We start from the raw sequence: 22,642 nt of genomic DNA, 5'->3' as shown, positions 1-22,642 counted from the left end.
TTAAATTGATTATTCCTTGGGTGAGTTTGCTTCTTTTTGTTCTAAGGATTTCAGTTGTGCTGTTAGTTCTCTAATGTCACTATCCTCTGTTTTCTTCATATGGGCACTTAGTGCAATGAATTTCCCTTGTAACACTGCTTTCAAGGTGTCCCATAAGTTCAGGTATGTTGTGTCCTCATTGTCATTGTATTTTAGGAAGTCCTTAATTTCTCTCCTTTTTTCTTCTTTGACCCAGGTATGGTGTAATTGTGCATTGTTCAGTTTCCATGAGTTTGTAGGGTTTCTGCAATTGTTGAATTCCAACTTTAAAGCATGGTGGTCTGATAAGATACAGGGGACTATTCCACTTTTTTGTATCTGTTGAGATTTGTTATGTCACCTAGTATGTGGTCGATTTTAGAGAAGGTGGAGCAGAGAAGAAGGTATATTCTTTTGTGCTTGGATATCTATAGATATCTGTTAAAAACAATTGAGACATAACTTCTGTTATTTCTTTTGTTTCTTTGTTAAGTTTCTGACTGGTGGTCCTGTCTAGCAGTGAGAGTAGCATATTGAAGACTCCCACTATAAGTGTATGAGGTATTATGTGAGATTTGAGTTTTAGTAGCATTTCTTTTACGAATGTGGATGCCTTTGTATTTGGGGCATAGATGTTCAGAATTGAGACTTTGTGGTGATGGATTTCTCCTGTGATAAAAATGAAATGACTGTCTTCATGTCTTTTGATTAATTTTGGTTTGAAGTGTAACTTGTTAGATATTAGGATAGCCACACCAGCCTGCTTCTTGGGTTCATTTGATTGGAAGATCTTTTTCCCAGCTCTTTGTCCTGAGATAATGTCTATCTTTGAAGCTTAGATTTGTTTCTTGTATGCAGCAAAAGGATGGATTCAATCTTCGTACACATTCTGTTAGCCTGTGTCTTTTTATAGGTGAGTTAAGACCATTAATGTTGAGGGAGACTAAGGACCATTGATTGTTGATGCTTGTTTGTTTTAGATTTGTTGTTGGCAGTGATGTTGTGAATTATTTGTCCTACTTTACCCTTGGGTTCTGGTGAAGTGGGATTCTCTATTGCCTATGTCTTTGTGAGCATAGTTAACTTCCTTGTGTTGGTATTTTCCTTCCAGAACTTTCTGTAGGGCTGGATTTGTAGATACGTATCTTGAAAATCTGGCTTTGTCATTAAATATCGTGTTTTCTCTATCTATATTGATTGAGAGTTTTGCTGGTTATAGTAGCCTTGTCTGGAATCCATGGACTCTTAGTACTTGTAGAACATCTATCTGTCCAGGACCTTCTGGTCTTGAGAGTTTCCATAAAGAAGTCAGGTGTAATTTTGATAGGTCTGCCTTTATATGTTACCTGCCCTTTTTCCTTCACTGATCTTAATATTCATTCTTTATTCTGTATGTTAGGTGTTTTGATTATTATGTGGTGAGGGGTCTTTTTCCTTGGTCCAGTCTATTTGGTGTTTGGTATGCTTCTTGTACTTTCATGGGCATGTCCTTCTTCAGATTGGGAAAGTTTTCCTCAATGATTTTGTTGAATATGTTTTGTGCACCTTTGAGTTGGGCTTCTTGGCCTTCCTCTATGCCTATTATTCTTAGGTTTGGCCTTTTCATGGTATCCCACATTTCCTGGATGTTTTATGTTAAGGATTTGTTGAATTTAAGATTTTCTTTGGTTGATGAATCTATTTCCTCTAGTTTATCTTCAGCGCCTGTGATTCTCTCTTCCATCTCTTGAATTCTGTTGGTTATGCTTGTGTCTCATTTTGCCCAGTCTTTCTATTTCCAGCACAGCACTCCTTCTATTTGTGTTTTCTTTATTGTCTGTATTTCAGTTTTCAAGTCCTGAACCATTTTCTTCACATGTTTTTCTTATTTTTTTTTTTTTTTTCCTTTTTGGCTTTCTGTACTTTCTTTAAGTAATTTGCTCATTTCTTCCAATTTTTGTTTGATTTTTCTTCCATTTATTTAAGTGATTTTCTCACATCATCTTTGAGGGCCTCTATCATTTTTTATGACAATAATTTTAAGTAGTTCTCTTCTACTTCATCTGCTTTGGGGTATTCAGATCTAGTTGATGTATAGTCCCTCGATTCTGTTGGTGTCATTCTTGTCTTTCTATTGTTGGGTTGTTTCTTGTATTGCCATCTTTCCATTGCTTCTTCCAGTAGGTGTAGGTGGGTTTCTCTCTCTCTCTATGGTACTCCCCCAGTGTGCTTAGGTGGGTCAGATCTTTGATGTCTGTAACTCTGGGTGGTCCAAGCTCTCTAGGATGACTCTCCTCAGGCAGGGATGGGGGTCAAAGATCAGGTTGCAGCAGAAGACCAGTGTGGTGATGGGGGTCAATGATCCTGAAGGCTGGGACTCAGGATGCTCCATGTGCAGATAGGGGATCTAGCCTGGGCCTGGCACTCTCCAGCTGAGACCTCTCTAGCAGAGGCCTGGCTCTAGCAGAGGCCTGGTGATGGGGGCCAAAGGTGATGGGGGTAAAAGTCTAGGCTAAGATTCAGGATGTTTCCGTGATGGTAGGGTTTTAGCTGGGGCCTGGCACTCTCTAGATGAGGCCTCTTAAGTGGAGGCCTGGTGATGGGGGTCAAGGATCTAGCCACAGGGACTGAGAGCCTTATTATTTTGTTTTGTTTATGGCATAGTCTTTAATTTCAGTTTGATAAATTCTTATTTTTAAGTTACTGACAAGTATAATTTGCATATATTCATAGAGTACTCTGAAGTCTTTTGATGTATTATGAAACACTTGACACAGACAAATCTAGTCAAGGGCATCTATGTTTCTAATATTGGGCTGCAGGGAAAAAATGAACTCTCTAGTTGAATTTAGGTTTTAGGTAAACAGAAATTGATACTTAACATCAATATTTTTATTCATTGTTTGGGTATACTAAAACAAAAGATATTGTTTTTCAGATACCCCAAGTTAAGCAGACATCCTGTATCCTCATTGGTTGGTTTGACTAAATCCAACTCTTCATTCTTTTTGAAAGTCAGTCAGATGCTAGCCACGTATTTGGAAATTATTTCAACTATCCTAGAAGCTATGAATATTCCATTGTTTGACCACAAGTAAAAAGTATATGTATGTAAGGTACTGGGTCTGGTCATTACTGAATATTTGGTTAGAGTAAAGCTCATGAGATCCTGTGTGAGTAGGTGGTATTATTTACTCGTGATCTGACTTTTCAGTCTACGTTAGAAATAGAGCAATAGATTAGTAGGTGCTTTAGAAATAGAGAGAAGGCATGCAGTACAAAGAATGATATTGTACTACAAAGGATGATATTGTAACCTCTGTTAATACTTAACTCAGCAAGTAACTTTCATAAGCATGTCATCTCTCTGGGCATCAGGTTACTTTTGAAATTTCTTTCCAAAGGTATTTAACAGATTCCTTCAACTTTGCATTTACATGTAAACAATAATATAGTTTTTTGTAAGGAGATAAGCAAATAGGAAAAATAATAGTACAATTCTAGACTACTAATGGCCAAAGGTGAGGACAGAACCATCGAGGGATTATCTCCAAAGCCTCATCTCACGAAGTATGCTTCTTCCAAGAAACCTTGTTAGAAATGTGCATCCTCAGTTCTACTAACTGAAAATTTGCATTTTAAAATGCAACACCCTTGGCAGTTTGCATGCACACTGAAGTTTGAAAATCACTACTACAGATGATTATTATCTCAACATTGATAGGAAAAGCTGATGCTCTAAATGACTCAAATCTACCTCCAATTCATCAGGTAGAAACTTGTTAACAGAATTTTATGCTTAACGGGACAGTTTTGTGAAATGCACTAGGATTATTTTTTATGCATAATGGAAATTTATAAACAGTAATTATCTTCAGAAGAAAATGTTCAGTTGCTACAGGTATAATGCCTTAGGAATCCTGAAAGAACAGAGGTTACTTATGTGTATATTGTTCTCATTTCCTTCAAAAATTAACCTCATGCACTAAATGGGAAGTTCCACCTTCCAATTTGTCTCTAGAGAGCACAGCTTTATTTCCCCTTTCCTATTTGATTGTTACCAATCTAGAATTCAACTGATTTTATTTGAAAACATTTGCTTGTCGCAAGCAGGGCAGCTTCACAAATTCTAAGCTCTGTATCTGGGACATCCATTGTTTCCAATGAAAAATGGACACTTGCCGAACTGGGCATGCTCCCATTCTTTCTCTTATTCCAGTTTCCAAGGGGATAATCTCTACTTGGATTCTATGAGGACTATTTCTATCTATATCCCAGTCACAAAAGAGGTGGTGTGAGAGACACACCACAGCAGCAATCACTATAGATATGGTTCTTCTGTCTCTTCCTGCTCTTCATTTGAAGTCTCATAAACTTGTTCAGCAGAGTCTTCGCAGATATGGCCTTGTCTAAAATGAACCTGAGGAGAAATGATCTAGGTGGAATTGCCCTGGTCATCTGAGTAGATCCTTGTTTCTTCCACTAACTCACTCACCAATGATTACATCTTTGAAAGTCTAACCATGAATTGTGGGAGCCATAAGAGCAATTACACATAATGATAAGTTGCTTTGACCCTTATAGAAGAGGCATCACATAAATTCTCAGTGGTTATAGTCTTTATAGTATCATAGAGGAATAAAGCATGACACTGTCTAGATTCTGATAAATAGCAACAGGAGCTTAGACATGAGAAGGGAGTCTAACAGGCTCAAAAGTCCTATCTTCATTTTGAGTGACATTCTAAATCTGGATATAGTCTGGAAAACTCACTGCCCAGAGTTTTGTTACCACAAGCTCCCTTCCTCTATTAGCTATAGACTGTTTGGAGCTAATCTCTGCCTTGTCAAAGCTTCAGATGACAAATTTACTAGATGGATTCCCCTGAAGTCATGAACACTTGATAATTTTTTCACCTACAAAAGTGCATGTAGTTTAGCTAATAGCAAAATAATAGTATTCAGTTTGGGTGGGCCTTGTTAAATTGCAAGTAGAGTTGAAAGATGCTCTTTGATGTTTTTGTGTTCATTTGACTGCATAAGTGGAGAGGGAGTCCCAAAGACTAACACATTTGGGGGAGAATCTATAATGTTCTGCTTATTTAAAATTACAAATATGTAAGCCTCTAACATAATATAGAAAGGAAAATTGGGAAAGCCACCATCCTCCTGTGTAATATTTACTTGAGCAAACCCTTGCTTCCAATCCATAATCAATCCTTTATATACTGAGGTTACCATATTAAAAGTCTGTAGGAATAAAAGCCTGCTGAATTTGGGGAGAACTCTAGGAAAACATGTCCTCATGCTGTGCAAATAGCTGGCAGTGCCTACCTGTATTCTTCTGACCCAAGGCATCCATTTTCCATCTGGAGAAGTGTCATAGATAACTGAAGATGAAATGGTGGGTTTGGGGTAGCCAGGAATTTACCAGAAGCATTTAAACCTGACTCTTTTTAGGTCTGTGATATAGTTTCAGGGTCTACTGTCCAGTGACCACTACAAAGGGTGTCCTGTGTGTTGAAACATTTGGTTCAGGTGTATATTGCACCCATGCCCTGGAGTCAGTCTGGAGATTGGTTCTACAATTCTCATTAGAGATGGTGTCTCTCAATCTTAATTCTTCTTCAGTGGTCAGCAATTGGGGTTAAATTTGGGAGTTCATATACAGGCATTGAGTAAAAAGCAGCTATGCTGTCTCTCCATCTTCCTCTGTTTCTGTCTGTCCCTCCCACTCATCACATCTGCCTATATCTGTCCTAAACCTCAGTCTCTCTGTGTCTTGTTCTACCATCTCTGTTTTCACTATTCATAACCCATCTATTTAATTCATGGATCATCTATCTTCTCGCTTATCTGTCATCATATCCCCTGTGTATCTGCTATATGGTCCACCTGCTTTGTTTTCTCTGTTTCAGTGTTCTTTGTCACAAATACTTTTGATAATCTTCAACATTGAAAGTGTTCTTTAGACTTCAGAGTTGCTTGTATTTCTGAACGATGTTGGATTCTTCCTGGAATTTCATTCTTATAAGAGCCAAGTTCAATTAGTTTTATGGTGCTTGCATATGTCATGTGATCTATGCAGAATCTATCAAGAACTCAAATATTGACAGCTCCTATAGAACCCAAACATGGAGAACTAATTCAAATTTCTACAAGTCAATTTATACAAGCAAATGGAATATTTTTAGAGTTTTAATTTTAGAAGAACATAATTTTCTGTATACTAAATAAATATATATACATATATATATGTATTTTCAAAATTTTATTCCTTCTGTTTTCATTCCTTTTGTACAAATTGGATAAGCTGTAGTTTTTTGGGGGGAAAATAATAATAGATGAACATGAAATCCTTTATATTCATAGGTGTTATCTTGTCTGCTTTTGCTTAATTTTACTTAATCTACCTTGTATCCATGTGATATAAGTGATATCTCTATTACTGGCTGTGGGAAGGAGGAACCCCAGCTTTAGACTTCAGAAGTAGATTGCTTATGTTATATAGACAGCAAGGACATGTCTAACAGGCAAATGCAGGGGATCTCCTAGGTTCTCTGACTCTGTCTCTCTCCAGTGAACCTTAATTTCTCCTTACCTGAACTCAGGCTGATAATTCACATATATGGAGATTCATACTGATCTCTGCTATTGAGGTGCAAATAGTTGTGAGATAAAAACATGCTTTTTATGCTTCTAGCTGCTCCTGTGAGACATACTCGGGCTCCATTTGAGAATTAAGCTCATCTGTCTTTCCTGTGTCTCTATGATGGGAAATGCCCAAGACATAGCCACCCATGAACTGACCAAATCTTGTCTCTCTGCTTGTGTAACCTAACAATTCTCTGCTTGTGTGCCTCTTAGAAGTCTCATCTGTGGTTCTTTGCTTAAGCTGTGGCCTGGAAGTTCCTCTGTACGTTCTCCCTACAGAGGCACTGCCCTCAGAACAGGCTTGAATTTTCACAGTGCTTTGTTATTCCAACTGCCACAGAACAGAAGTCTATGTTGTTAAGTGATGCAAACTTCATTAGAAGGTTTGGGTATGGGCCCTCAGGACAGAAAAGCCCACACCCACCATAAATCCTACCTCCACTACCTAGTTTGGGATGGATGGAAGACTGAGATGCACTGTATTTTGCTGAAGCCTCCTCACTCTTGGGTTCTGAGGGCTTCTTGTTTGTGGCTCTGGAAATGAGCTGCCTTCCAGCCTCAGATCTCTGTTGTGGTACGTGGAAAGGAAGATGCTATGGGTAGGACCCAAGGGGCTTTGATGTCATTTGCTACTGGGGTCAAGTGCTTTGAGCTAGACCTTTGGTTTCCTTGGGATGATTTTAAGTCTCGCCCTTGGCCATCCAGGGATAGAAGACTTCATTTTCATTTAGAAGCTGTAACCTATGTGACTGGATGTTTTTGAAGTTATGAATAAGTATTTATTACTCCAAAGAAGGGAAATGAAAGGAAAGTAGAGGAGACACTGTGTAAAGAGAGTGTGGCTGGAATTTCTCGCAAAGGTGGAAAGGACGCAGGGAGAGCTGTGTTCCCTTGACCACTGAAAATCATAAAACCACTCTAATTAGGGCAGCAGTGCTAGTGAACACTATGAACATGCTGCCAGGACTCAGGAAACCCGAGTCTGTGAACAAAAAAGAATTTTTGTTAAAATTGAAAGCATGTTTTTAGTCCTTTCCCCATTCTAGAGGTGGTCCCTGCCAATTAGATGCACTATGTTCTATACTGAACCACACCATACTTAGAACCCAAGAAAAAGCCACAATGGTCATCCCTGAAGATGTACATACAAGTAACATTACATAGACTGAGCAGACTGTACACACACACACACAGAGAGAGAGAGAGAGAGAGAGAGAGAGAGAGAGAGAGAGAGATGAAACCATAACTAAGATGCTATTATAGAATCTGACACATACATATATATGCATATATGTCAGCATATATATGCATGCATGCCATTCTCATTCTAACCACCATAGCCTCTTTGCCAATGTCATAGTTTGCCTGGTTAAAGAGAGAAACTGAGAAAGGAGGTAGGAGGCAGGAAGGGAGACTACAGTGAGGATAACTTCGAATACCTAGTCTCATCTTGGAACAGATCAAAAGAAATTAGCTTGTTTAGTGATGTTGGTTCATTGAACATCTCGTCAACTCCTTTCACTTGAATGTAGAAGGGATATTAGTATGCAGAGAATTACTGCCTCTACCAATGCTCTCTTGAGAAATTTAAAAAGATAGCTCCAAGCCAGGCCTGGTATTTCGTGTTTGTAATCCTAGTGCTGGAAGTATAGAGACAGGACAACCAGGAGTTCAATATCATCCTCAAGCAAATAGTGAATTTGTGTGTGGCCTGATCTACATTAGAAGTTGCCTCAAAAAACTAACAAGCAAACAGAAACAAGTTGTAATGACTAAAACCCTTGTACTACACAGTTTCGAGGAGGATGCTCATCAGCTACCCATGATCTTCTTCCTCCCAGCCACCTTACTTTGATGTTTGCTGTCACCTCAGATGTTGCTGTGCTTGCTCCACATTTCCCATTGTAAAGGAGAACAAAATTCTTACTTTCACAGAACTGCTCTAGGATGATAGAGATAAGATGGACTCACACCTTAATATCCTATGGAAACAATTGCTCATACTGTATGTGCTTATGCCCAGGTGTGTTTCGATAGACCAGGAGTTGCGGAGGCAATTTTCCTTTTCTTGGCATCTGATGGTCTGTCCCCTGGGAAGCATCATCAGTCAAAAGTGACCCTGTACCTGGTTGATGTCAGTGGGAGCAACCACTCTCTTGGTGAGTTGAGGATTATTTCTTTAGAGCCACTAGGGTTTATTCCAATAGACTTAGGCATCAGCTTGATGTTGGCCTCTGAAAATATTTGTAGTCTTGCATATTACATAGCTATAGAGGAGAAAAATGGGTGCTACATGGTTCTAGGTTAATGGCACAGAATAGTATTCATTACCTTATTTCTCCCCAGGAACCTATGAGCTGTCATGTCAACATAATCCACTGGTTATCAATGTGAGCCATCATGTGAATGTCTTTCCCCACCACACCTCTTCCATGCTGCTGAATTTTTCATCCCCATTGGTGGGCATCTCAGCAGTGGCTCTAAGGACATCTTCCCACACCAGTTCTTCAGCTACCAGTAACTGCATCCCAGAGCAAAATCATCAGGGACAGAGGTACAAAGCTAACTTGCCACTTTCTTTCATTTCTATCGTGACTATGGCATACTGCTTCTATTTAGGCTGAGTGTTATACAGTAGTTGCTTGCTTAATCATTAACTGAAAAGATAGATTTAAGAACTACCAAAAAGTCTTGAGAATCAAGCAAAGAAAAACATAGAAGTCAAATTTGGGTTTTTCAAATACATTTTTCTTTCCTTAGTTGAGTATAATTTTTTTTTTTTTTTTTTTGGTAAATACCATCTTTGCAAAAGTCTTAACATCTTTTTTACATATAAAGTAATTGACTTTATGTCAACATTGTTATATAAACTGCCTAAAGTTTTGTGCCAAAAACTCAACGTTCCCTAAGCAATCTATATTTATCCACTTTTCCCCACCTGGACAATGTATACAACAAGTTTAAGAACTACTTACTAAGGTTGCATGTCAGATAAAATAATTTAGGGTCACATATGCACATTGGGAATATATTAGCTACATGTGTTTCTGTGGACATTTGTGATTTTCATCATCTAGGGTCCCTGGATTCTTTACAGCAGCTAGAAGAAGGGTTATGCTTCACGGTATTCCTATTTTTTGAGGGGGAACACTTTGAATTAAACCATCTGTGCTGTAGAATGACATATCAATGGTCTAATAGATTAGTGCTACCAAAGGATAACAGATGTGCCTCCTCAGAGAGGGAGGTGGGCCCACCTGCTAGGTGACCTAGAACCTAATCACAAAAGCAAGGGTTCCATCATCATCTCATATAGTACCTATAAGGGAGGTTAGTCTCCCAGAATCTGTACAGGATTCTGTAAAGACACCCAGACACCAAGTTCTCAATACATGGGAGATATATTACACTGCGGTGTGGAGTGCAACAGGGTGGGGGGAATGTGAAGGCCAACAGCAAGCAGAAGCAGCACAGTTTTTGTTGTTGTTGTTGTTTTGTTTTTCCAAGCCAGGAGTGGGTTTTTAAGGAGAAAAGGGAGAGCCTGTGCTAGAGTGAGCTAGGAAATCCTCATTGGACATGTTAGCCAAATAATGAAATTTGGTTGTTGGACCTGGATGCTTTGTCTCAGGAATGAGTCAATGGCCAAATAAGGGAATGGATCTTGTGGGCTACCATTAGGAATGTAATCTAATGGTTTTTAGCGGTTTTAGTGATTCAACATTTTGATATGACATGGTTTCTGGGGGGTAATAAATCTAGATGTACCTCAGAGAGGTGCTAAAGGCTTAGGCTCTCTTGTGAGAGTGCAAATGAGCTGTTAGCCAAGGCTGCAGTTACCCAAAGATTCAAAGGAAGTTGGGAAATTCACTCCAAAGTCCATTACTGTGGTGACTGGTGACCTCAGAGGATATATCACCAGTTGATATGAACAGTGTGAAATCTCATGTGCTACTCTGTTTGTTTCATGTTAAGCTCTCCATAAACTGAATATCTTAGACATGATAACTAATGATTCAAGAGAAAAAGAGGCCCAGAGATGTTGAATACTTCAGAAATTTCCCAATAGGGAAGCCACATCATTTTTTATAACCTAATGGGAATCGTAGCCCACTATTTCTAACATCTTTATCCAGTAAAATTTAGTCAGCAAGTCTTAGCTGCTAATCAGGGAACAGGGACATCTGAGAGGCTATGTACTTCTTGCAGCAATTGTGACTTGTATTAATTTAGCTTTAACTAGATTGTGCTAAGTGTGAGGAAGCAAACCACAGTGAGAGACAGTCTGGATATTGCACATTGTATCATGAGCTAGTTCACCCATGATTTTTATGTTTTCTTAGTTAGACGATACCTTCAAACCCGAACACAAAATGCATATTATTAAAATGTAGCTTTTCTTCATAATCACCTCTTCTTCATGTATTTTCAGATTGTTTTCTGTATTGGCTCTATATCTGGCCTTAAGCCACATACCATTTCCTTCAGGTCCTTGAATCATGTGTTCTCAATGAGTCCATGCACATAATATTTCTACTCTTTTGAATGCTGTCCAGTCCTTGTCATCTCAAGCTTGATCATCAGGACACCCATCCCAGGAAGCTTTGTCAAACTTCTTCATTGTTTTCACATGTCATAATATATAATACAAGCTGTACCAAAGTGATCACCACAGTGTGTGGTAATAATTTGTTTACTGAGTGTCCTTTCACATTGAACTCTGGGTTCCCTGCAGTGGAAGTCCTGCTCAGTATTTTCTAGTCCCTAGTAGAGGGCCTGATACATAATAGGTATGAGAAACTTACGTTACACAGCAGTTGTTTTTAATGTTCTATGGAACAGAATTGAACAAGAAAGGCAACAAAGCAGAAGTTCCAGCCTATGTAAACATGACGGACCAGAACTGCCCTCAGCATCAGAGCTGTGAAAGTTCAAGAAGGAAGTTAATTCATTGTGATCACTGAAGCTCATTCTTCATGTATTTTCATGTGGCACTGTGAGAAAAACAATTTTTATATGCATGCGTGCAAGCCAGTAGAAATAGGATATGATTCTCCAGTTTACACTGAGTACATCTGGAATGTATAAACATTTCCAAACCACATGTGACTGACAGGAGCCATGAAAATTGGCTTTCCTTTGCAGCCAGTACAATATAGTAAATTTTTATACGCAGGAAACGTAAAAAGTCTCATGTATTCTTATCATGAATATATTTTAAATGTGAATTCTTATGCACTCATAAAATAGAAGTCTTTGGTAGCAGTACTACATCAATCATTGCTGTATGTGTAGATACCCCATAGCATGAAACCCTCAAATTCTAAGTATCATGAAATGAATTCCTGGATAACTCCTTCTTACCCATTATGACCCAAATTCCATTAATACTTACACTGATGATAATGGAGAGCTGACAGATGCCTAGCAATATGTGTTATCCATTTTGTATTCAACTATTGATGACCCATAACCCATCTCTGCTATAACACTATAACTTCATTCAACTCGATTGATATATAGAATCTCAGTTAACAGAAAAATCCAAAATATGGCTCCATGGTGACATTTAGTATTTTTCTTTATACAAAGTAATTTTTTAACTCTGCATCCCGCTGAAATACCAACAGTATAGAAAAACAAAAGCATAAACAAAACCCCTCTTATCAAAATGAAAGCCCACGTTTAGCACTGAGACTCTAATTGCAAAAAGTATAGTGGACTAAAATTAAGAAACATCAGTGGAAAGCAAAGCATGTACTTGTTATGTTCTTAAAGAATCAACAAGAGGGTGAATGGGGAGTATGGTCTACCCAGTATAGTGATGACCTAACATCAATCAGACTACATTTATCCCTAGTATGGTATATACAGGGCATAGTAGCACAAGCATGAAATCCCAGCTGTGAGAAGGTGGAGGCAGAAGAATGAGTATTTGAAATGAAGACATACAGACCACTTTGGGTTTTTTGTTTGTTTGTTTGTTTTTGCTAGGTGAACAGTAGTACTATTTATTTAGAGTAGAGGTCAAGGTCATAGACAAAGCAGGGTAAAGACCCTGAGATCTTAGGGTTGGAGCATGTTAAGGATGTTATACCTATTAGGCATTCATGGTTTTTTTTGAAAAAAGATTCACTATAAAGCTGTCTACATGATTTTGGTTTGTGGTAAAATTTAGTGTAAACACAATGAAGGATTAAAGTATTGGGAATGTTTTAGACAATGCAAAGGTTGAGAAGGGTAACAAGGAAGAAAGGAAGATGCATGGGTGGGGGATGGAGCACCTGTTGGTTTGATGTCTCTTAGTCTCATTTCACCTTATGATGACTGCCCCAATTTTGAGTCTTATATATTACTCTCCTGATTGGGAATCCATTAGCTATAGCCCTCTTTTGGGGGGGGGGGCATGCACTTTCAGTAAGCACTCAGACCATTCTTGTTCTCCTATGCTTCCCAGCTCTATTTACTTTAGAAAAATGTCCCAGGTAGCCTGTCACATGCATGGGAATCAGATGAACCCCAGCAGTCTTCAGACTGCATCAATGACTTTGGGAAACAAAACCTTTGTTCATGTGAAAGGGTTTGGCTATCTATGTGATTAAAATGTTGGACATCAGGACTTTGGAAATTCACAAGGTGAATTGCTGTTGAGCATGGTACTTCTCCTAGAGTGGGGCATTTGTTCTTCTAGTAGCATGGATTTAGTAGAAAATTTGATTACACCCCTCTGATCCTATATGGCCAATTATTTAGAAGATCCCCAGTGCTAAACTTTTGGAAATAAAATATACCATTCCACTTCCAAAGATATGGTTTGACATTGATGACAACATTGAAAGTCTTGACTGTTTATCTCTCTGCAGCCCTTGGACTTTCCCTTCAGCTTGTCTGGTTTTCTCTCTCTGCTTGTTTCATATTAGGTGAGAAGTTAGTACAAACCTTCCAAACAACTGCTCTTCTTTCTGTTTTTCCTTGACTTTCCAGCAGTGTTTGCACTCTCTAATTTGATGTTTCATAATTAAGTGTGTGACTTCTTAGGGCCGTTTGGTCTTTGTTAAGCCCCTACCTCCTGCCAAACATTTTGCTTCTTCTGCTTTTGGCGTTGAAATCTACTTTGTCTGGAATTAAAATTTCCGTTCCTGTTTTCATTTTGTTTGCATTTGTTTGATAAATATTTGTCTCTCTTTCATTTTCAACCTTTCTTTATCTTCACTGCCAATAAGCCCAGGGCTCATTGCTTCATTGTACTGTTTACAAAGACAGTAGTACCATGTTAAAGCATGCCAAGATTTTATTCTGAAAGATCATGTACTGAACTTAAGCCTCTAGTTGCCTTTAGGATGCTATATAATTTTTGTCTTTCAAAGGCTTCTGCCAGTAGTCCATTGCTGCCCCTTTTTCTAATGCATTTGATCTTCCCTACCTAGAGTTTTGGTCTGAGTATGTAGATAGCAGTGTTGATATAGATGATGGGCAAAGAACAGACCTCTGACTAATAGAAGAAAGTAGCTAGCTGTCCATTACCTGGTCTTTAGGGCAAAGCAGATGAGAAAAAAAAAAGATGGCTTGTTTAACTCTTAACCTTTTCTGATTCCTTTTATGTGTTTCTGTGGTGCTTGGCATTGAATCAAACACAGAGCAAGTGCCCTGACACTGCTCTACATCCTTAGCTGTCTTTGCCTCTTTTAGTGCGGAGGAAAATGCAAAAGAAACATCTGTTTCTTGCCTTTAGTTCTATTTTCCTCCACCCTAACAAAATACCAACAACAATAAAAACAAAACTGTATTCTTTGACCATCAATGATGCTTCTGAATTTAATTCTAGTTCATTCTTTAATTGAGAGGAAATGCCCGATGATTTTAGTTTTGTCTTGTGTTATCAACCAGATGTTCTCATGTCCCTGTATTGTTGATTTTCAGCAGGAAGCTGGGACAATGCTTTATAGTATCTAATTGAATAACTGAAAGTAATGTTGATAGAATTTGCAGAACATGATGACACTAAGTTGGAGCAGTACACATAGAGGATGTCTCAGAATTCCTTACCTTTATTTTGATTTTTTTGTCATCATCTTTGAAATTATGGTGGTTATTAATCTGTTGGTTCTCCTCTCCATATCTGCTCTCATTACTTAAAATCATATCTGGGCTTTGTTAGTATTTGTCTTTCATTAGTTAGCACTATGTTTACTAAGCGTATGAGGAAGGGGTTTCTCCTATTGAGTTCACTGTCCTTTCTTTTGCTGTTGTGATATGCCTGGTCACAGGTACCTAGGATTCCTACATATAGTATCAATTTAGGTCTCCAAAACACCAGTTTGATTTGGCATTTTAACACAGTGAAGGCTTGATATAATATGATGCCATTGATGCCATGAACTATATATATTGGTTACTTATGGTTGCTGTGGTAAAACACCACAGACAAGGGAACAAGAACAGGGAGTTTTTGTTGGCTTATGGTTCCAGAAGAAAAAAAAAATCTGTGATGGTGGTTTGGAAGCATGGCAACAAGTGAAAGTTGTGGCAATAAGAACAGGATCCCAAGAGTTCACATCTTAAACCATAAGCATGACATAAAAGAATGAGCTACAAGTGGTGTGAATCTTTGAACTCTCAAAGTGCATTCCCATTGGCATACTTCTTTCAAACAAGGCCACCCTTCCTTAAATGTGTCCCTAAGCAGTGTCACTAATAAGAGACCAAGTATTCAAGTGCATGTACCTACGTGGTGTGCTTAGTACTACTGTAACTTCCTGTGTGTTGAGTATCCTGTACTGTCCCACACATTGCTTCTATAGTGTACAGTGGAAGCACAGACAGGATATCATATGGTAGGGAAGAGGTAAGTTCCTTCATCCTGCACTGTATTTTAGCACTCACTGCTGAAGAAAACACCATGCCATGCTTGCTAGCAAAAGAGAATTTTCATAGCCAAGGACTGGTATCACAAAGTAGGGCAATGAAAAATGGGTTTGAAACTGAGCAATGATACAGTACCAATTGTCAGAAAAGAGTGTGTCAATGAATCACAAAACAAAACAAAATAAAAACTTTCTACTTTTAATTTGAGAGAAAATTCCCTTTAGGTTACTGACTTTAATATGATGACCATTTTTCCAAGTAACTTCTAAGTAGATAGAGCTAACTAGAAACATATTTTAATCTTTGGATGTTTTCAATGTAAATCCAAGGCCAATATAAAGGATTAAAACCTCATTAACTTATTTAGTATTAAAATTAAATAGAGGAGAGCAAGAAAAGAGATACCTTAATAGAGGGAGCCATTATAGGTTTAAAGAGAAACCCGGCACTAGGGAAATGTCCAGAGATGCACAAGGATGATCCCAACTAAGAATCTAAGCAATAGTGGAGAGCCTACCTTAAATGCCCTTCTCCTATAATGAGATTGATGACTACCTTATATGCCATCCTAGAGCCTTCATCTACTAGCTGATGGAAGCAGAAGCAGAGATCCACAGCTAAACACTGAGATGAACTTCTGGAATCCAGTTGTAGAAAGGGAGGAGCAATGAGCAAAGGGGTCAAGACCAGGCTGGGGAAACTCACAGAGACAGCTGACCTGAACAAGGGGGAGCTCATGAACCCCAGACTGACAGCTGGGAAACTAGCTTAGGACTGAACAGGCTCCCTGGGTAGTCTACGGGGCCTCTCATAGTGGTACAGTGTTTATCCCTATTGTATGAATGGACTTTGGGAACCCATTTTCCATAGAGGGATACTCAGTCCAGAAACATGGGGAAGGGCCTAGTCCCTGCTCCAAATGATGTGACAGACTTTGATGATTCCCCCCATGGAAGGCCTCACCCTCCCTGATAAGCAGAAGAGGGATGTGATAGGGGTTGGTGGGGGGAGGGTATGAGAGGATGGGAGGGAGCACTTGGGAGGCAGAGGCTGGAGGATCTCTGAGTTTGAGGCCAGCCTAGTCTACAGAGTTAGTTCCATGATAGCTGAGACTACACAAAGAAACACTGACTCAAAAAAGGTGTACATTCTGAGTGAAACGATGAAAAATAAGTAACAGACACTGACAAAATGATAGTGAGCACTGAGTTTTCCCTTAAACTATCACTTATCTAGAGTAAATATTCTAATGTAAAATTGACAAAATGATAGTGAGCACTGAGTTTTCCCTTAAACTATCACTTATCTAGAGTAAATATTCTAATGTAAAATTAAATTAGTTCTTTATTTTTTTCAAATGAATATGCATGTAAGAACCTGAGTTCTTTCTTCTATTTCTTGTCTATCCAGCATATGAATGATAGATAAATAATGGATAAACAGATATTTATGTTTTGATCCTTTTTACCATTTTAGAAACTGGAATATTATTTTGTTTTGTGTGATAGTTTGGGACTGACACAACGGATCCATGTATGTGTACATGTGTATGTCTATTGCCATACTCCAATTAAAAGAAGAACTGTTGCTTCACTTCAAGCAACTTTATGAAAAGCTTAATGTGAATCAATCTGTAAATTGAATTCTTTTCATGGTGAGTTCAGGTGTGTGTGTATTCATTCTCAGAGATATGTATGTGTATACATGTGTGAATGTATACAGAGAGAATATTCATCTTTCAAAATATTTTAGGTGTCAAAATGTGTCAAAAGTCATTTTGCATTGAAGATTGAAGTATATGTTTTACAAAGATCTTATTTCAGATCAGCAAAGCTAAGATTAGGATTTACATGATTCATTTCTAATAAGGAAAGATTTACTGAGAAGAATGACCAATTTTCAAGAACCCTTCCACCCTCCTTCAAAGTGTATTAGTGTAACTGGAATTCCATAGTTGTCAGAATAATCACAGAGGATCTATACTTTGGATGCATTGATTAACCGGGAAGTGGTGTAATGTCAATGACTGCTCCACACAATGCAGGTAGTTAGAAATGTTTGGTGGACCAGGCCACAAAAGAGGATAGAATAAAGGTACTTTGGGCTTTGGGAGAAATTTAGTGACATTAGAACCCAGATCAGGGAAATATTTCAGACAATGTTCTGGGAATCAGAGGTTACTGGGAAAAGAGAAGTTTTGTCCCAGGCCCCATAGTGTTCTAGTCTAAGCAAGAAGAATTTACATAGTTGGCAGTTGATTCCAGAGCACTATAAGATAGGGGCCTACATGTGACATACTTTCTTGTCCCAAGGTCATCCATCATGTGTGGCACCACTTTGGGTAGCTTATATTTGAAATCTGTTTCTTCAAAACCAATGTGAGATAATCTGTCAGTAATAAGAATTTAAAGGACTTGAGAAATGGTTCAGTGTGTAAGAGAGCTTACTTTGCAATCACAAGGACCTGAGTTTGAATCCCCAGCATCCATGTTAAATGTCAGGTATGATTTCATGTGCCGGCAACCTCAACATTATGAGGAGACACATTAGAGGTAGATCTTAAGAGTTTCTTGGACAGCTAGCATGGACAAAATGGCAAGTTTCTTGTTCAGGAAAGAATCTGTCTGAAGGCAATAGGCAGAGAATGATAGAGTATGACAACCAAAAATACTCCTCACCTACACACACACACACACACACACACACACACGGGTTGGGGGAAGAGAAGATATCCCAACCACACAGACATAATAATACTCCTACTGAGATGCCACAAGAGCATGGATAGAGAAGGCAGGAACAACTCCACAACAGGATTAACCTCGGCTAGGCAAATATGCTCATAGGTGCTAGACTTAAAAGCATGTAAGTGTTGAACACCCTGACAGAGCCACATGTGACAGCCATGTGAATTCTGCCCATTGAACTATTTAAGCCAAAGGACTGCATGAGGAATTAGCATGCAGGAAGAGAAGAGTAAGCAAGAAGAGCAGTGACTTGAAAAGTAAGTTCTTGCCATACAAATTCCCTAGTTTCTTGTAGGTAGGTGGATTATCTGAGCTGCCCACTCAGTGGTATGTTTCAACTCTGTTGGTTGACAACACAGATCTATTTTATAAATGGCCTCTATCCAGAATTTATTTACAAGCTCATTTCTCTTGAATTCTCAACCTGCTCCAGAGCTACCTTTTCTATGGCTTGAATGGGAGTGTTAGCATATTCATCAAGTGAAATTGAATCAGTGATATCAGCCCCCCCCACCCTGGAAAATAACAAAGTTATATAAAAATCAAAACATAGAAAAGTTTTTGGTCATATTTTAAATTATATCTTTGTTTTTATTCTTTTCATAATGATGGATGAGAGTATTTCACATTCAAGCACAGCAATCTTTCAGAAAAGGTTAATGCAATGTGCATTGAACTATAAAACTAATTTAGAAATGATTTAACTGTTTAAATAATTGTGCCTTTCAGAAGAGTATTGATAATATTAAATGATGTTATTTTAGATTAGTTTTAGATTCCCTACAAAGTTGAAAGTCAGGTACAAAGATTTCTAGTACGTCCCTAACCCATCCCACCTCTCATAGGCATAATACTCCCCATTATCCATAGCTATCATTAGAATCATCTAGTTGTTAGAACTGATAAACTCCCATTGCCACAGCACCATCCCCCAGATGCTGGAGTTTATGTTGAAAACTATTCTTTTAAACATTTTAATTAATTGACCCAGTGTCTCTGTGTGTGGTATGTGAATATATGCAGGCAGGTGCATGTGCCTGTGTGAGTGCTTGGAGGCCAGAGCAAGGCATTGGATAGCCTCCCCATCTTATTCCTGTGGGCCAGTTGAAGGACATCTTATTTGCTTCCAAGTGTCAGCAGATATGAAGGAAGCTGCTATAAATACCTACTGAATGATTTTGTGTGGCTATAAGTATTTAAATCCTTTGTGTATTTACCAAGGCAAGCAATTTCTGGATCACATGACTAAACAGATGTTTAATTTTGTAAACATATGTATTAGTTTTTAATTGACAATAAATATTGTTGGAAAGACCTGTATCACCTGCAGATTGTCTCCTTTTCCATTTTCCTTTTACTATAAATCAGTATTTTTTTAATTAACATAATGAACATAAAACATTTAAGTCAAGGAAATAATGTAAACATTATACAGGTATGTGGGTCTGTCTCCAGGTTGCAATTCTTATACTGTGAATTAATATTCCATGTTAAAGCATTTTTATGTTTATATGTACATATCAATGAGTCAAATATCTAAGTATTATATATTTATTATGAAGATGCTCATATATGTCTATATAATCCATAACCTTGTTGTGCTTTCCTCAGCATAGTTATGTAACAAAAGATTTTTCAAGAGAGTATTTTATTGTTTTTTTTTAATTTCATATGTATTTTGATCATATCCTTTGCTTCTTCCCTATCCATAAAACTTTGTGTCCCTTTGTTTTTAACACTGTCAAGACCAATTTGTGCTGCCTAAATATTCTTGACTATGTGGCCTTCTGCTGGAGTATGGTCAATGTACTGGAGACTATCTTCTTATAGATACCTGTCTCTCTCTCTCCCAGAAGCTAACAGTTGACACTATTTCTTGACTAATAGTGAGACTTCATGCTCAACTTCTATTTCTACATTGATATTTGGTCTGTATTGGGCATATATAACTATATCTATATCTATATCTATATCTATATCTATATCTATATCTATATCTATATCTATATCTATATCTATATATATATATATATATATATATATGCAGGCAGGTGCATGTGCCTATGTGAGTGCTTGGAGGCCAGAGCAAGGCATTGGATAGCCTTCCCATCTTATTCCTGTGGGCCAGTTGAAGGACATCTTATTTGCTTCCAAGTGTCAGCAGAGATGAAGGAAGCGGATATAAATACCTACTGAATGATTTGTGTGGCTATAAGTCTTTAAATCCTTTGTGTATTTACCAAGGCAAGCAATTTCTGGATCATATGACTATACATACATACACACACGCACGCGCGCGCGCACACACACACACACACACACACACACACACACACACACATATATGTATATATATATGTCTTATTTATGCTATCACAACTTCTGTGATACTGTTTGCCCATAGTCCCTCACCACCTCTGGCTCTTAAATTCATTTCACCCCTCCTCTGCAATTATTTCTAAATCTTGGGAGGAAAAGGCATGGTACATAAATCCTACTTAGGGCTGACCATTTTACAGTCTTTTGAGAGTCTTTTAAAGAAAAGATTAATGAAGGAATAATACATATTTGATTTGGTGTGATTGCCTTGGGATCCAACTAGAAACCTACTATTTTATGTACACATAAACCACATGATCCCCTTCATTACCTTTGTGTAGTCTTGTACCTTTTGGTTATTGTCTTTTGAAGTAGGCTTTATAAAATAAAGAATAAAGGATAAAACAACAACTACATACCATCAAATAACACAACTTTCTATTTTTATTCATTAACTTTGGAAACACAGAGAATTAACACAATCACTAGCCCATTCACCAATTGTTTAGCCTCTTCAGATCCCAGGAGCATATATGTGATGATGACAAAAAAAAAAAAAAAAAAAAAAAAAAAAAAAAAAAACAACAACAACAAAAAAAAACTTTATCCTAAAAAGCTATTCTCTTATATTTTTGGTTGTGAGCCTAGCCTTTAACGGCTGAGTCATCTCTCCAGCCCTCTAAGAAGCTATTCTCAAAACGATAGATGGACTGATTGCAGTATATAAGTCACTTAAGGATTATCTAAGTGTCGTTGTCTCCTTTTCATGGAAAATGTACCACAGACATGGGTTTTGAGATGGGAAGAAAAAGACCAGAAGAAAGGACAGCAGTTTTTCTGTGGACCTTGCTTTTGTAATTTCAATGACCCATGGGGTATATTTAGAGGGAGTGGCTGCCTTTTATATTTAGGAGATGTAGGGGCTCAGTTGTAGAAATATTCCTTCCTGGCTATGTAGTAAGCTACTGGTAGAACAGGGACTGATTCACAGGACCCCAGAGTCCTAATCCAAGGCTGAGCAGCCAAAGCTGAACTTAGTACCTTTACATTTCATTCTTGCAATAATCAGGTTTTGGTCTTAACAGGATCATGCTATCTCATCATTTGTCGTGTTGCTTCATGCTTCTTTGTTCCCTGGAGCTACTTTCTGTCAGTCTGTATTGTCTTTCAATTATTTGGCGCTGAGATTTGAAATGCCAGCCTTTGTCATTCTTCCTTAGGGTGGATCAGAACCCAATATCTCCCTGTGCCTGTCTTTTCTTTGCTCATCTCTGCAGGAACTGCATATTCCTTCCCTCTTGATAGATGCATGGAACATCAGGCTCCTCTTTCGCCCTTTGCTTGGGGGCTGGGGGCTGAAGCTAAATTGTTTGCTTATTCCTTGGCTCCTCATCTTTTAGTTTTAGCAGAGGCGTCCCTTTTAGTGCTCCAGGGTGATGGGAAATGATCTCCTTTACTGCTGGGAAAGGCACTATAGAAATGAAATATGTATTACATTTCTACTCATTTGATTATCTTCTTCCCCAAAGCAGTTTAGCAAATTAACGTTGAATTTGTTTTTGTTTCTGCCCAGTTTCTTTTGAGCAAGGAAAGAATTATATCCGCTCAATTGTTCCCTAGATTTCTTGCCCAACTTTCTTTTCCCAGAATGATTTGCCCATAAAATAAGAGGGAAGGATGAGAACCCACTAGAGAAGATTCTGGGTCTCCTGGACAGTGAGAAATGACTGGGTGGACAACAGTCTGTACTGGAAGCCACAGTGAGCTATTTGAGTCTTGACTGTCTTTTCTAATGGAATTGCAGAGAAGAAAGTAAAAGGTCATGTACATGGTTCTCATTTGGAGCTTCTTAGCATCTAGATAAGACTATTTTTCAATAGCTTTTATTAAAATTAACATGCATCTATGTAGAGATTCTTGTTAGTGGGGTATGTTCTAAGGATAATTTATTATCTAAGGATATCTAAGGATAATTAGGTGACAGCTTTTTAATGGAAAGCTAGAATCTGATCTGCCTGTGTCTTGTAGGAAAGGGAGGTGAAGGCTGGGGGCAAGCACCAAGAA

At 38.1% G+C, this 22,642-nt stretch overlaps 1 protein-coding gene across 1 annotated transcript in view; it reads left to right on the top strand.

Moving 5' to 3' along the window:
• Positions 1–22,642, top strand: part of Pappa2 (pappalysin 2) — a 232,006-nt gene that overhangs the window by 125,463 nt on the left and 83,901 nt on the right. Inside the window, exons 12-13 of the mRNA XM_051186063.1 lie at positions 8,674–8,809; positions 8,997–9,204. Of these exons, the coding sequence (XP_051042020.1) occupies positions 8,674–8,809; positions 8,997–9,204 (344 nt within the window). The remainder of the gene's footprint in view (positions 1–8,673; positions 8,810–8,996; positions 9,205–22,642) is intronic.

This window comes from Phodopus roborovskii, unplaced genomic scaffold (assembly GCF_943737965.1).
Source record: "Phodopus roborovskii unplaced genomic scaffold, PHOROB, whole genome shotgun sequence".
Lineage (NCBI taxonomy): Eukaryota > Metazoa > Chordata > Mammalia > Rodentia > Cricetidae > Phodopus > Phodopus roborovskii.
This window is presented reverse-complemented; position numbering and strand designations above follow the sequence as displayed.